At 41.4% G+C, this 11,499-nt stretch overlaps 3 protein-coding genes across 3 annotated transcripts; 2 read left to right on the top strand and 1 right to left on the bottom strand.

Moving 5' to 3' along the window:
• Window positions 1-391: 391 nt before the first annotated feature.
• Window positions 392-7,499, bottom strand: LOC135629514 (la-related protein 1B-like). The gene is made up of 6 exons (XM_065136991.1): window positions 6,801-7,499; window positions 6,130-6,703; window positions 5,882-6,047; window positions 5,709-5,799; window positions 1,094-1,165; window positions 392-856 (listed from the first exon to the last, which is right to left on the bottom strand). Exons 1-6 carry the CDS (start codon window positions 7,206-7,208, stop codon window positions 692-694), a joined length of 1,476 nt encoding a protein of 491 aa, XP_064993063.1. The 5' UTR covers window positions 7,209-7,499; the 3' UTR covers window positions 392-691.
• Window positions 7,500-8,626: 1,127 nt separating this feature from the next.
• On the top strand, window positions 8,627-9,631 carry LOC135629515 (aquaporin PIP2-7-like). The gene is made up of 3 exons (XM_065136994.1): window positions 8,627-8,735; window positions 8,821-9,117; window positions 9,194-9,631. Exons 2-3 carry the CDS (start codon window positions 8,898-8,900, stop codon window positions 9,328-9,330), a joined length of 357 nt encoding a protein of 118 aa, XP_064993066.1. The 5' UTR covers window positions 8,627-8,735; window positions 8,821-8,897; the 3' UTR covers window positions 9,331-9,631.
• Window positions 9,632-10,138: 507 nt separating this feature from the next.
• LOC135628289 (transcription factor TDR-like) lies at window positions 10,139-11,361 on the top strand. The gene is made up of 2 exons (XM_065134895.1): window positions 10,139-10,259; window positions 10,333-11,361. Exon 2 carries the CDS (start codon window positions 10,702-10,704, stop codon window positions 11,359-11,361), a length of 660 nt encoding a protein of 219 aa, XP_064990967.1. The 5' UTR covers window positions 10,139-10,259; window positions 10,333-10,701.
• Window positions 11,362-11,499: the final 138 nt, after the last annotated feature.

Raw genomic sequence — 11,499 nt, 5'->3', positions numbered from 1 at the left:
TCCCACAGCATATACACGAAACAAAGATGCAAAATAACGATTGCGAAGTTGGATTTAATTACAAAATTGCGACCAATCTTAATTACAAATCTGAATTCTTGGCTATCATATATCAAAAACAACAGGATCTGTTAGGGAAAATATAAAATATAATTTAGATAACAAGGCTACTTAAACATGATAATATATGAAACAAATTTTATCACTAAACTACCTCATTTTCATTATTCAAAATTCCTGGATATATATACACATATCCATCTGTCCACAAATTCTAAACAAAGGTTCTGACGACTCTAAACTGAATTATTTATCCAACAAACACCATCGACAAAAAAATAAAAATAAAAAATTCCATGTAACTATCCCATCTAAATTTGTCCTTTTAGATTTTTTTTGTTTTCTTTTTGTTTTTTTTTTTAATTTTTTTTTTTAATTTTTATTTTTTTTTTCCCCTTTGAGTGTACCAAAAATCTCAAACCAAAAGGAACATTACCATAAGTCCCGCCACTGCTCTCCAATTCACAATGAATGCCCACATTCTCCCAAATCAAAAAAATTCACATACTTGGATCATTCTGATTCTGAGTAGCGTCAACCTTCCCCATTTGGCTCTCTACTGGACCTCCATCCCGCAGCCGGTCAACTGAGCTACTACCAAGTACTGCCTCAGCGCCTGACTGGCCCATCGTCAAGATGGACCCTCGTCCAATCCAAGACTTTGGTCGTGGGCAGTCACCGAATCATGGGCAGATGTTGCTGGAGACTCAAGTGGAGAAGCAACAACACCATTTTGCCCCTGCGCTCGAGGAAGAATCCAATCCATCCAATCGCTGCGTCTTCTGACTCTTTCACCCTGCACCACCAGATCACACCAAGGAAGAATATACTCATCCAAATGCCAATAAACTCTCTCTGTAAGAATATAACAGTGTCATGACAGATAAAAGATTTGCATAAATCAAGTCTAACTAATGGCACAAAACTTGCCGACCTTGGGGGAGGTTTGCGATATCACAGTCAAGAAAGTTTAATAAAGACTGCCCTGACATTTGAAATCAAAGCTAAAAGCTAAAACAGCTGTAATTACTACCTGTACTTCCACAACCAATGAGCCTCGGATGGAATCCAATATAAATGGTATGCTACTTGATAATTGCCTAACCTGCATACAACAACAACCAAAAAAGGAAAAAGAAACCAGAAATGAGACCATTCAGTGAGTGATATAGGAGGATATGACAGAGTACCAAGTTTCAATAATGGCAAACATTTTCTTACATTCATACAATACAAAGAAAGTCTGCATATCAAGTCCACAGGAAATTCAATTCATCTTCTATAATTTGCTAAACAAACAGATGTTCTGTCATCACGACCTTATAGAAATTCAATATGTTAAAACACTACCATAGCTGGTGGGGTAAATACACCACAGCAGGAACACCAGTGAAACTCACCTAAACCAAGTTTAGCGCTACCATAACTAAACAAAATCATGAGCAAAAAGGTAGAGAGATGTTTGCTCACACTTCAGTTTTAGATACTTGTCAAAAAATAATAACTGCCATCGATCTGAATTTATCTGTAGCAGTCCCATCTAAATTCAAAGAATGTTTAATTTTGTCCACCCACTTTTTCATAAACATGGTGGTGAGAGCCTCATGCAAATGAGCCTTGGCTTTGGGACCGAAAGTAAGAACATATGAAGTACTCCTTTACTGTACAACCACATTATATCTCAAAACATTTTCCTAAGCAGGACAAACAAATTTCACTCAGTATTTAATGCCAGAAAGCTTGTACAAAAGCATATATTTGAAAAATTATCCCCAACATTTCCAGAAAGAAAACATCTTGAAGTATTCACTCAGCTCCCATCACAACAGATACATAAGCTAAAAAAGAGAAACAACTCCCAGAAACAAGCAAAAGGGAGGAGAAATGATAAAAGTCACAGAGCTTTTGTCACATGATGTAATTTCCAGGCTCACTGTAATGGAGGGCCACCACAGGAGCAACATGTGTCAGTGACACATGTTGTAATATAAATTACCAAGCCGAGGGATACATAAGAGAGATCTAGAGAGAGAACAGAATGAATGATATAAATCTCTCCACTGAACCGAACTCAATTCTATTCATTGTTTTCTTCCTAATAACAATGCTGAAAAGTCAAACAAGAAGCCCAATTAGAGGACCCCCAAAACAGCAAAATTTCCCAGCTTAATTGGTCAAATTCACACATCTGTGTAACTCTTTCTTTCTATCTGCTATCTTTCCTAGTCAGCAGTCTTCTTTTAGCAAGATCTGAGTTGACCTAAATCACTAGTCAAAATATTTAAGCTGAAGCTAATAGTAGTACACTCATCATATGATTATAAGTCAATCTTAGTCTTGTCCACTTCTGATGTGGGATTAATTGGGGTGTTATAATTTTTCCCATTCAAGGGCTTGACGTCTTCATCAAGACCCAGCATAGCCTAGATCAAACCTTAGCATGGTGCATGTGAGGCATAGCTTGGTGGTGGCTCCACGTTGTAACGACTCTTTCGACTCCATCCACGGGTAATCCTTTCCTACTCACGCCACCTCACCATGCCCAAATACTAGGTCGGCTCTGATACAAAATGTCACGACTCGAGCCTGATAAGCTAACTAGCCCATCAACTTCGTTTAATCTAAACCATTTGTCAAAATGCTTAAGCTAAAGTTGATAGTAGTTACACTCGTCAAACTCTTATAAGCTAATCTTAATGCTACTCGCTTCCGATGTGGGACTAATCGGGGGTGTTACACATTAGAATTGACTAGTCCAAATCCAAATCTACCTTGAAGTTTTGCTTTTCTTCTAAAGTACATTTGACCACTTAGAATTTCAAGTATACCTTTGTTGAAACTAGAAATTGGCATATCACAAAAACAAAATAGGTTCTATTAAATTGATTCCATAAAAAGTGAACACTATTAACTAAAATCATCATCCTAATTAATATAGATTAAAATCCATTGAAACTTCAAGTGAAACAACCACAATTATTGAAATTATCAAATTTACCAAAAATCAGAAAATTGTTCACTAAATTTTAATAATTCAATCCTTAAAAGTTGAGCTAATATTAATAACTAATGATAACTCCTAAAAAAATTAAACTAATGAGTGAAACACAAGAGAAAAGGATCACGTGGTCACCACAAGAATGGCAAATCCATGTACACTGTATGGATGCACAACTGATTGTCTTATCTATTCAATATCAAACAATAAAATCAGTTTAAGGTAGTTCAAGTGGTATGTTTTAGATCACAAGTTAGCATAATGAGATCAAGCATATCACAGCTGCATACCACTTAGCTTTAGGTCACATACAAATAATATAACTAACTATTCCCTTGCATCTCTACATGTTGCATGCTGACTTAGTAACATATATAAACTTACTCCTCTGAAGCCAAAGCATGCAATACATAGGGATCAAACCTTGTTTTCTTAAAGTATTTACCTATTTTAGTGGTTAATTGAGTAGCATTTAGATGCAGAACGAATGTTTATTGGAAAGATCAGGAAACAAATAATAAGCTGTCCATAAGCAATATTTCCTGGCAGGAAATGGACTAATAAGGTTTTCGGTTTTACAGAAATGTGATGATGCAAAAGGCCTGATGATGTCTTGAGCAATCAGTAATCAGGACAAATAATCTAAGGCTTGCAAACACAATTTTGCTCCATGCCCGCAATGCCATCTGATGGTTCTCAAACACATTGTTCCACCACTTATGTCATAGTTTTTGGCATTAAGTCTTATGTGGCATCGTGACATCAGACAATCTAACTGGATTATTTCCTAATATCAGGTAATTAGTACATTAAAATAATATACAATTATTTAAAATAAAACCACAAATATCTTGTGATGAAACCTTTATTAACATACTATTAATAATTATTCAATGTTTGTAATAAGGTTTTAAATCTTGGTCCTATAACAATTTCAATAATCTACGCACTCGGTGTGGTAACAGTGTATGATCCATACTGCCCAGTAACAACCAAATATATATATACATATATATATATATATATACATATATATACACATATACATATATATACACACACACACACACACACACACACACACACACACACACACACACACACATATATATATATATATATATATATATATATATATATATATATATATATATATATATATATATATATATATATATATATCACAACCATTACCGCACTATATGGTTCCATACTAGTCCTTTCTTGATCTGATAATCTGTATTGGCCATTTCAACAAGTACAAGGTTTCCATATACCACTGCAGCTGTATGTGCTGATAAAATAAACCCTAATAAATATAGAACTATATTTTAACATTAATGTTAACCATGGTATTAATATATCAGTTCAATATCACCCAGAAAATATTTAAAAATAATAATATTGACCATTTTTGCCCAAATTAGTACATATCAGTATTTGAGGCCATGATATTAACAACACAATAAAACATAGAATTGAATCTAAAAATAATTAACCAACATAACATCATCCAAGGTAACCCTGGCAATGCCGGTCCCAAGCTCGGATGAAAATGGTGAAAGATTGTGTTAGGTCATTAACAGCCAAGGCAAAACTACGTCTGGTCTCATGAACATTGGTCTTAACTTATTTCACTTTTCACATATCTCAATGGCGATAGAGGTTTCATGTGCCAACCCCATATAGTTGGGACTTACGACTCTGTTGTTGATCTTGTTGTAATATCATCAAATGTGAGAAACATCTCAAATATTCAAATAGAATCATTTTAAAATGGTGGTAGAGTAGTGAAAACATTTTTTTTATTTCATATTTTGAACCTTGGCTCTATGAAACAAATATGCTATTAATGAAACACGAAATAATCTAATCTTAGATCAAAATACTATGTATGGACAATATGAACAGCATAAACAAACATTCTCAAATGACGAACATCCAAAGTATATTGCTCAATATATCAAAGAAATTAGTTCCTAATTTTATCTTCAGTAGTTGGTATTCTCATTGAAATTAATGAATGAACTATTTCCACATAAACAAAATTTATAGCTATATATTTAAAACATATTTTAAATGCATGTCCAAAGTGAACTTCTGGGGAGAAATTAAATTGATTCTCAACATCATCAAGCACAAACTAGAAGTAACATACTGAGGTGCACCATTCAATATGGCACAACAATCCACATCATATGCTGGCAATGAGAAATTAAGCTTCCATATAATTATATTATAGTTTTATTAAATAGATATTGATAATTGTTTTCATAAAAATGAAGAAAATGTTGATTTAGTTTGTAAGCACAAGAGTGCAAATCAAATACAAAACGATCATAAATATCCATAGGGTGTACCCGGTGCATGAGACTCCTCCGATGGAAAGGGTCAATGTTACTCCAGTAGTATAAAGGAGAAAAAGAAAATCACAAATGATTTCTACTATATTATAAAAATCATAATAACCGTATCATAAATGATTTCTGCTACGTTAAATAAATCATAATAATCATATATATAATATATATTGAAACAATTTTCAAACATAATGCAACTTCTCTAATTGTATCAAAATAGAGCAAAAGGATAATAGAAGCCAATTTAAGACTAGGGAAGGTTATCAGAGAAGTAACCGTAAACTACTCACTCGATTGAAGGATGCAATCAAGGAGACAGGAATCCAGCCCTGGTCATCCATATGCACCCTCAAGAATGAATCCTTGCACAAATTTTCACGACTGCAAAAGAACAAAAAAAGATACAGAATGAACTAACAAAATCAAACCTTAACAGATTACCTGTATAACAACCATATAATACCTGAAATAGTACTCAATTTGCCTCATTAACATATTACGCGTATGATCCAATGGGGATAAAAACACAGTAGGACGTGCTGCAGTTGGTGCTTGATGAGAAACTGATGGCACATTTCCCATTGGATCAAAAGGTGGCACTGGCGCAACATAATAGACAGAACGAACATCTGAAAAAAAGAGCACAAAGGCCAAAATTATGGAACATACATAATGAAGGCAAATCATAATATCCATGACAAGATTACTTACCCGTGAAGCCCATGGGACCACCTACAAAGGGCTGGACATGCGGAGGAATGCCAATGAATGGTACCGGAGTATATGGGGATTGCTGAAGGAACGGCCGTGAATAGCCCCACTGCGGAACCAGTGGGGTAGTCATATGTGGATCTCTACCATTAAAACCTTGAGAAGCATTCCAGTCATAGCCTCCCCACTCATGATCCTGTCTTCTTCCATGGTTTCCATGATGGAATCCCCCACCACCATTATTTCGCTGCCGGTTTCTATTGTATCCCCCATGGCGGTCACTGCCGCTATGGTGCTGTGGTGCGAAACCACTGCCTCGATTGCGATCCCATGTGTTATTGACCCTATTGTGATCCCTGGGATAAGGTTCCCAGCCTACTTCCATACCAACGGGAAAGGCCTCCTCCAAGGTGGGGGTTGGTTGAGGTGACACGGGTGCACTATTGGTCGATGAAGCACTGCTAGTGCTGCTCGTATCCATTGAACTAGGTGTGGAATTCGGCCGACACGGGCTAGAACGTGGGTTAGGATCGGTAGTATTTGCCATCGGCGGCGGAGTTACGATCACAGACCCCTACCAGGATGCAAACAAGAACAACACCACAATAAACATCAAAGTTTTCTTGCGAGTTGCGACTAGCAGTAAGATCCATGAAAACGACTTGACTTACCACTGGATCGCCGTTCGATCCATCCGCGGGAACGTTGGAGTGTTGCGAGGAGGAGGATGACCTGGGGAAGGCCATGGCCAACTCTGAGAGCGCGGGCCAGGAGCCGACGCTCATCACGGAATCCCCCTCGCTCGCCCCATTCGCCGGGACGTTCCAACCCGGCCTCCGTCCGGCCGCATTGCCGTCGTTTACACGCTCCGCGCCCTCCAGCGGCGGCGAGGGAGACGTTCGGCCGGCGACAACGGTCTCGGCAGCAGTGCCAGGAGTCGGAGGGCGGTCGGCGGGGTCAGAGGTGGAAGGGGCGGCGGCTCGGGGCTCACCACAAACGACGCGGCTCCAGGAGAGGGCAGGGCTTCGTCTGACGGTTGCGGCGGACGCGGGGGTGGAGGGATCGAAGGCCGTTGTCATGATCGTCGATTCTAGGGTTAGGGTTGCGCCGCCAACGGCGATCAAGAAGCGATCTCTCAAAAGAACGAGCGAGAGAGAGAGAATACAAGAAGAAAAACCTGAATCAAGATTTGATCTCGACAAAGAGTGACGAGATGGAAGGGAAGATCGATGGAATGCGGTGCGAGTTCTCCAAAGATTACAAGAGATCAGATGAGAGATCGGCAGGCGAAGGGAAACCTTCGCGTCTCTCTCTCTCTCTCTCTCTCTGCGACGGTGAGAGCGTGCGCGGAGGCGAGGGTTAAAACTGCCTGCGAAAGAAGGGTCTTTATTTATTGGATCTGCTAAGTCGGCAGTAACAAAGGCAGTGGAGTCGGATTACAATCCCTTGAATTAACGTTATCGTCTCCACCACCAAATCCATTTGTCCGTTTTCCCTCTTTGCCTTTCATCCCCTATTTAATTATTTTGTGATAAACTCTAAATTTAAAATATATATATATACACACATATATATATGTATTATACATATATATATATATAACTGTAAAAAACATAGGTAAAAAATCAGTAAAAGATTTACTAAATAATGAATTAAAAGATGCACTCTATTCGACCATTTTTTGGATTTAAAATTTATATTTTTTTCTTATTTTATTCACTCAATTAGTGTGTGTGTGTATATACATAAAATCACCTACCAATCGATGCATAGTCTTATTAAATTAAAATAAAAATATGAATAAAATAAGAAAGATATTTTATTATATGGATTAAAATATAATATTCGTTTATAAGTCTATGGAAATAGGAATTAGAATCCTACAACTAAATTTGAGATCAAGTAGTTTCACGTATATATATATATATATATATATATCCGTTCGATCAATCTTTCTTGGACGTAGGAACCATCACGAGCCGTTGGATGAGACAACAATCTGCGGGTGGGGGGTGAGGATGGTGTGCTTACAACCGCTACGTGTCGTGACGTGGCGTCTTCTCTGTGGATCGCATGCACGTAAATCGATACGATTTTAAGCAGCGAACGTCGTGCTGGCCCTTATAATAGTGGACATGGACGACTGAGATTATAATTGCATGGTCCGAAATAAAACAATGACTGAAGCGGATCCTCAATGGTCCGCAGACAGAACAAGACTTCATCTCAATGGAAGATTACTTCTTCCAGCTTTGTATATGTATTCTATAAGAACATGATTTCTTGTTCGATATAAATAACATGAATCAAGTCCACTCGACCCTTTCTTGCTCAGATGGGCACGGCTCCATCACCTCGGGAACTTGAACATTGTCGGGGCTCGATCCTTGCGGGCCAAAAACAATCTTATCCAAAGCTTGTATGAGCATCGTATAATGCCATTTTAATCCCTCCCTGCACTATAAATCTCAAGCTACCACGCCTTGGAGAAGAACGGCAGAGGCAGAGCGGCCACCGGTGGACTACTAAGACCCGCCACCGGCGCCTCTGCTCGGCTTCCACGAGCTTCGCCGATGGTCCTTCTACCGGGCCTCGCCTACTGCACCGTCCGCTCTCTCTCTCTCTCTCTCTCACGCATATGATTTCTTCTCTTTTGATCTCAAGGCGACTCATGGATGCGACTTCTTCCAGGTAAGCATATCAATCCTGCGGTCTCGTTCGGGCTGCTGCTGGGGCGGAAGATCTCGCTGCTGCGCGCGGTGCTTGACATGGTGTTGCAGTGCATGGGAGCTATCTGCGGCGTCGGAATCGTCAAGGGGATCATGAATCACCCCTACAACTCCCTCGGCGGCAGAGCCAACCAAGTGGCCGCAGGTTGCTCCCAGGGCACCGCTCTCGGTGCCGAGATCATCGGCACCTTCGTGCTCGTTTACACTGTCTTCTCGGCCACCGACCCCAAGCGCATGTCATGGTTGCTCCCACGTCCCGGTCTGCACCAATCGCCACACTGCATCTCCTCCACGAGTGTGTTCCCACTAACGCTTCGGAGCTGCATGCGGTGCAGGTCATGGCGCCACTGCCGATCGGGCTCACGGTGTTCACCGGCCACCTGGGGACGATTCCGATCACGGGGACGGGGATCAACCCGGCGAGGAGTCTCGGAGCGGCGGTACTGTACGACCAGCGCACGGCATGGCGTGATCACGTGAATTGTCCGCAGAACTCGTAGGCCGCACTTGGTTTGCTTTTAGGATTAGCACTCAGCTTGTTCATGTGATTGGAGTTGCGGTGGTCCAATGGATCTTCTGGGTGGGCCCGTTCGCCGGAGCGCTGGCCGCGGCAGTGAAGGCTTCGAGCTCCTTCAGGAGCAGCAATGGCAAGTGAGTTCAGCTTCTGTCAGTTCAGTAGCCATGGCCAATGTGACGGCGTTTCCCACGCAGTCCCAAAACCAGTGAGCAAAAGAAGGATAAATGTAATCGACTTCTTTTGGCATGCACGGCAAAATAACACAATATAATATATAAAATATATATGATGAGAATTTCTGAGTAGAAAATCTTGCCATTATCATTCTAAAAATAGTAATATTAGTTCCTTCTCTAATCACTACAGGCTATTCAGACTTCAATAGCAGTGCAATCGACCTTAGAAGGTCTCCAAGGCCACATGGAATCAAGTGTTTTCTACTTCTCTATAACTACTGGGGAAAGAAGTCGAAGTCTAATTCAGAGGCCACATGGTGTGGTATGACATGCATCCATTCTTGTCCCCCAAAGGATGCTGCAGTTACCTATAGCTATCAGATGATTCGCTTCTTCCTTGCATGTTCTCGTACCTTTCTATCACTGTCTCTCTACATTCTCAGTACAGTCAAAGAGGCCATAAAGAAGGGGGAAGAGTTCTACAAGTAAGTGTGTAGGATTCCCCTGACTGTTCTCTCGCATGGATTACTACTTCTGCTACCACAACTACAACTTTGCTTTTGAGATTTATTGCCTCTACTCCCTCACTGACATCCATATCCTCCCTCCTATGCTTGTAGCTGGTTTCGAAGTTGTTCCCAGAGAAATTACATGTTCTGGCATGGGATATCTCTCTAACAATTAATCCAAGAGGCTTTCTAGCTTGAGGTATGATCTGCTGAGCTATCATCTGTCACTCATATGTCCCAAGTTCTTGAGAGTGGAATGGCTGTTGTTGCAGTGAACGGAGGAGGCTTTCCTGCTGTTACTGCTCCCAAGGTTTCATTTCTCTTGATCACTTCTTCCATGCGATTTGCCTTTACCCTCTGCTTCTCCTAGCCTGTGGTAATCGGACTTGCAGAGTAGAGTGAGAGCTAGAACAAATGTCTTGGTTCCCATGCCCGGTGGGCTTGTTGAACTGCTGGTTTCGAAGCACGTAAAGTGTTTCCTAACTTCCTCCTCGATCAATCCACTGAGAGCTCACACACACCATCCGAATGACCAAGTTGTTTTCCTTCTTTGATGAACACTCTTTTGTGTTCTAAATAGACTTAAATAAGATTTGCATGTCATGCACTGACAGAGGCAGATCTTGCACACCGTAGAATTCATGATGTCTCAGTGCACCTCGAACTCCTACGACCGCTCCATCGATATGCCCATGGCTGATAACGGTGGATACCCGAGTGCTGATGGTGGCGGTGGTGGTGGTGGGGATGATTCGCAGCCATGGCTTGCCCCGCAGTTAGTCGCCACCGGCGCTCAAGCTCTTCCTTGGGATCTCTACGCCACCCAGACGAACTTGTTCGACAGGACGATGGATGACGACTTCCTCCACGATGGCTCTACCAGGAACTTCTTCCATTGCGGCAATCCTCCACCTCCGCTGTCGGAGTCTATGGTCGACGATGGCATCCCGGACGACGCACCGGCGTATCACAATTTTGGGGAGATGGTTGGCCACGGTAAGGAGTCGCTGAAGATGGAAGGCAGCGCCCGAACCGAGTCGGGCTCGGACGGCAGCGACGACGACGAGGAGCACCGGCCGGCGAGGAGGTCCGGTAAGCAACACTGCTCGAAGAACCTCTTCGCGGAGCGGAAGAGGAGGAAGAAGCTCAACGATCGGCTCTTCGCTCTGCGCGCGCTGGTTCCAAAGATCACAAAGGTTGTGAATCATCTTCTAGCCGAAGGATCATATACCTTACTTCGTCGAACGATGCTAATGAAAGGTATGTTGGCGATGGGTAGATGGACAGGGCTTCGATACTAGGAGACGCCATCGAGTACGTGATGGATTTGCAGAAACAAGTGAAGGATCTGCAGGACGAGCTGGAGGAGACGAATCAGGAGGACGCCGGCCACGACAAGCAGATCGGAAGCAACCTCCACAACAGCAACAGACAAATGG

This window comes from Musa acuminata, chromosome BXJ3-1 (assembly GCF_036884655.1).
Source record: "Musa acuminata AAA Group cultivar baxijiao chromosome BXJ3-1, Cavendish_Baxijiao_AAA, whole genome shotgun sequence".
In the NCBI taxonomy this organism is placed as follows: Eukaryota; Viridiplantae; Streptophyta; class Magnoliopsida; order Zingiberales; family Musaceae; genus Musa; species Musa acuminata.
The sequence above is the reverse complement of the archived record's forward strand: the minus strand, read 5'-3'. Positions and strand labels throughout refer to the sequence as shown.

What these genes read in the sequence shown, in the direction of transcription:
- LOC135629514 (XM_065136991.1), bottom strand. Translation starts at nt 7,208, where the DNA reads ATGACAACGGCCTTCGATCCCTCCACCCCCGCGTCCGCCGCAACCGTC. An exon ending in TGGTCCCATGGGCTTCACGG is followed by an intron (nt 6,048 to 6,129) that starts GTAAGTAATCTT and finishes TCTTTTTTTCAG; the next exon opens with ATGTTCGTTCTGTCTATTAT. An exon ending in CAAATTGAGTACTATTTCAG is followed by an intron (nt 5,800 to 5,881) that starts GTATTATATGGT and finishes GTTCTTTTGCAG; the next exon opens with TCGTGAAAATTTGTGCAAGG.
- LOC135629515 (XM_065136994.1), top strand. Translation starts at nt 8,898, where the DNA reads ATGGTGTTGCAGTGCATGGGAGCTATCTGCGGCGTCGGAATCGTCAAG. An exon ending in ATGGTTGCTCCCACGTCCCG is followed by an intron (nt 9,118 to 9,193) that starts GTCTGCACCAAT and finishes CATGCGGTGCAG; the next exon opens with GTCATGGCGCCACTGCCGAT.
- LOC135628289 (XM_065134895.1), top strand. Translation starts at nt 10,702, where the DNA reads ATGATGTCTCAGTGCACCTCGAACTCCTACGACCGCTCCATCGATATG.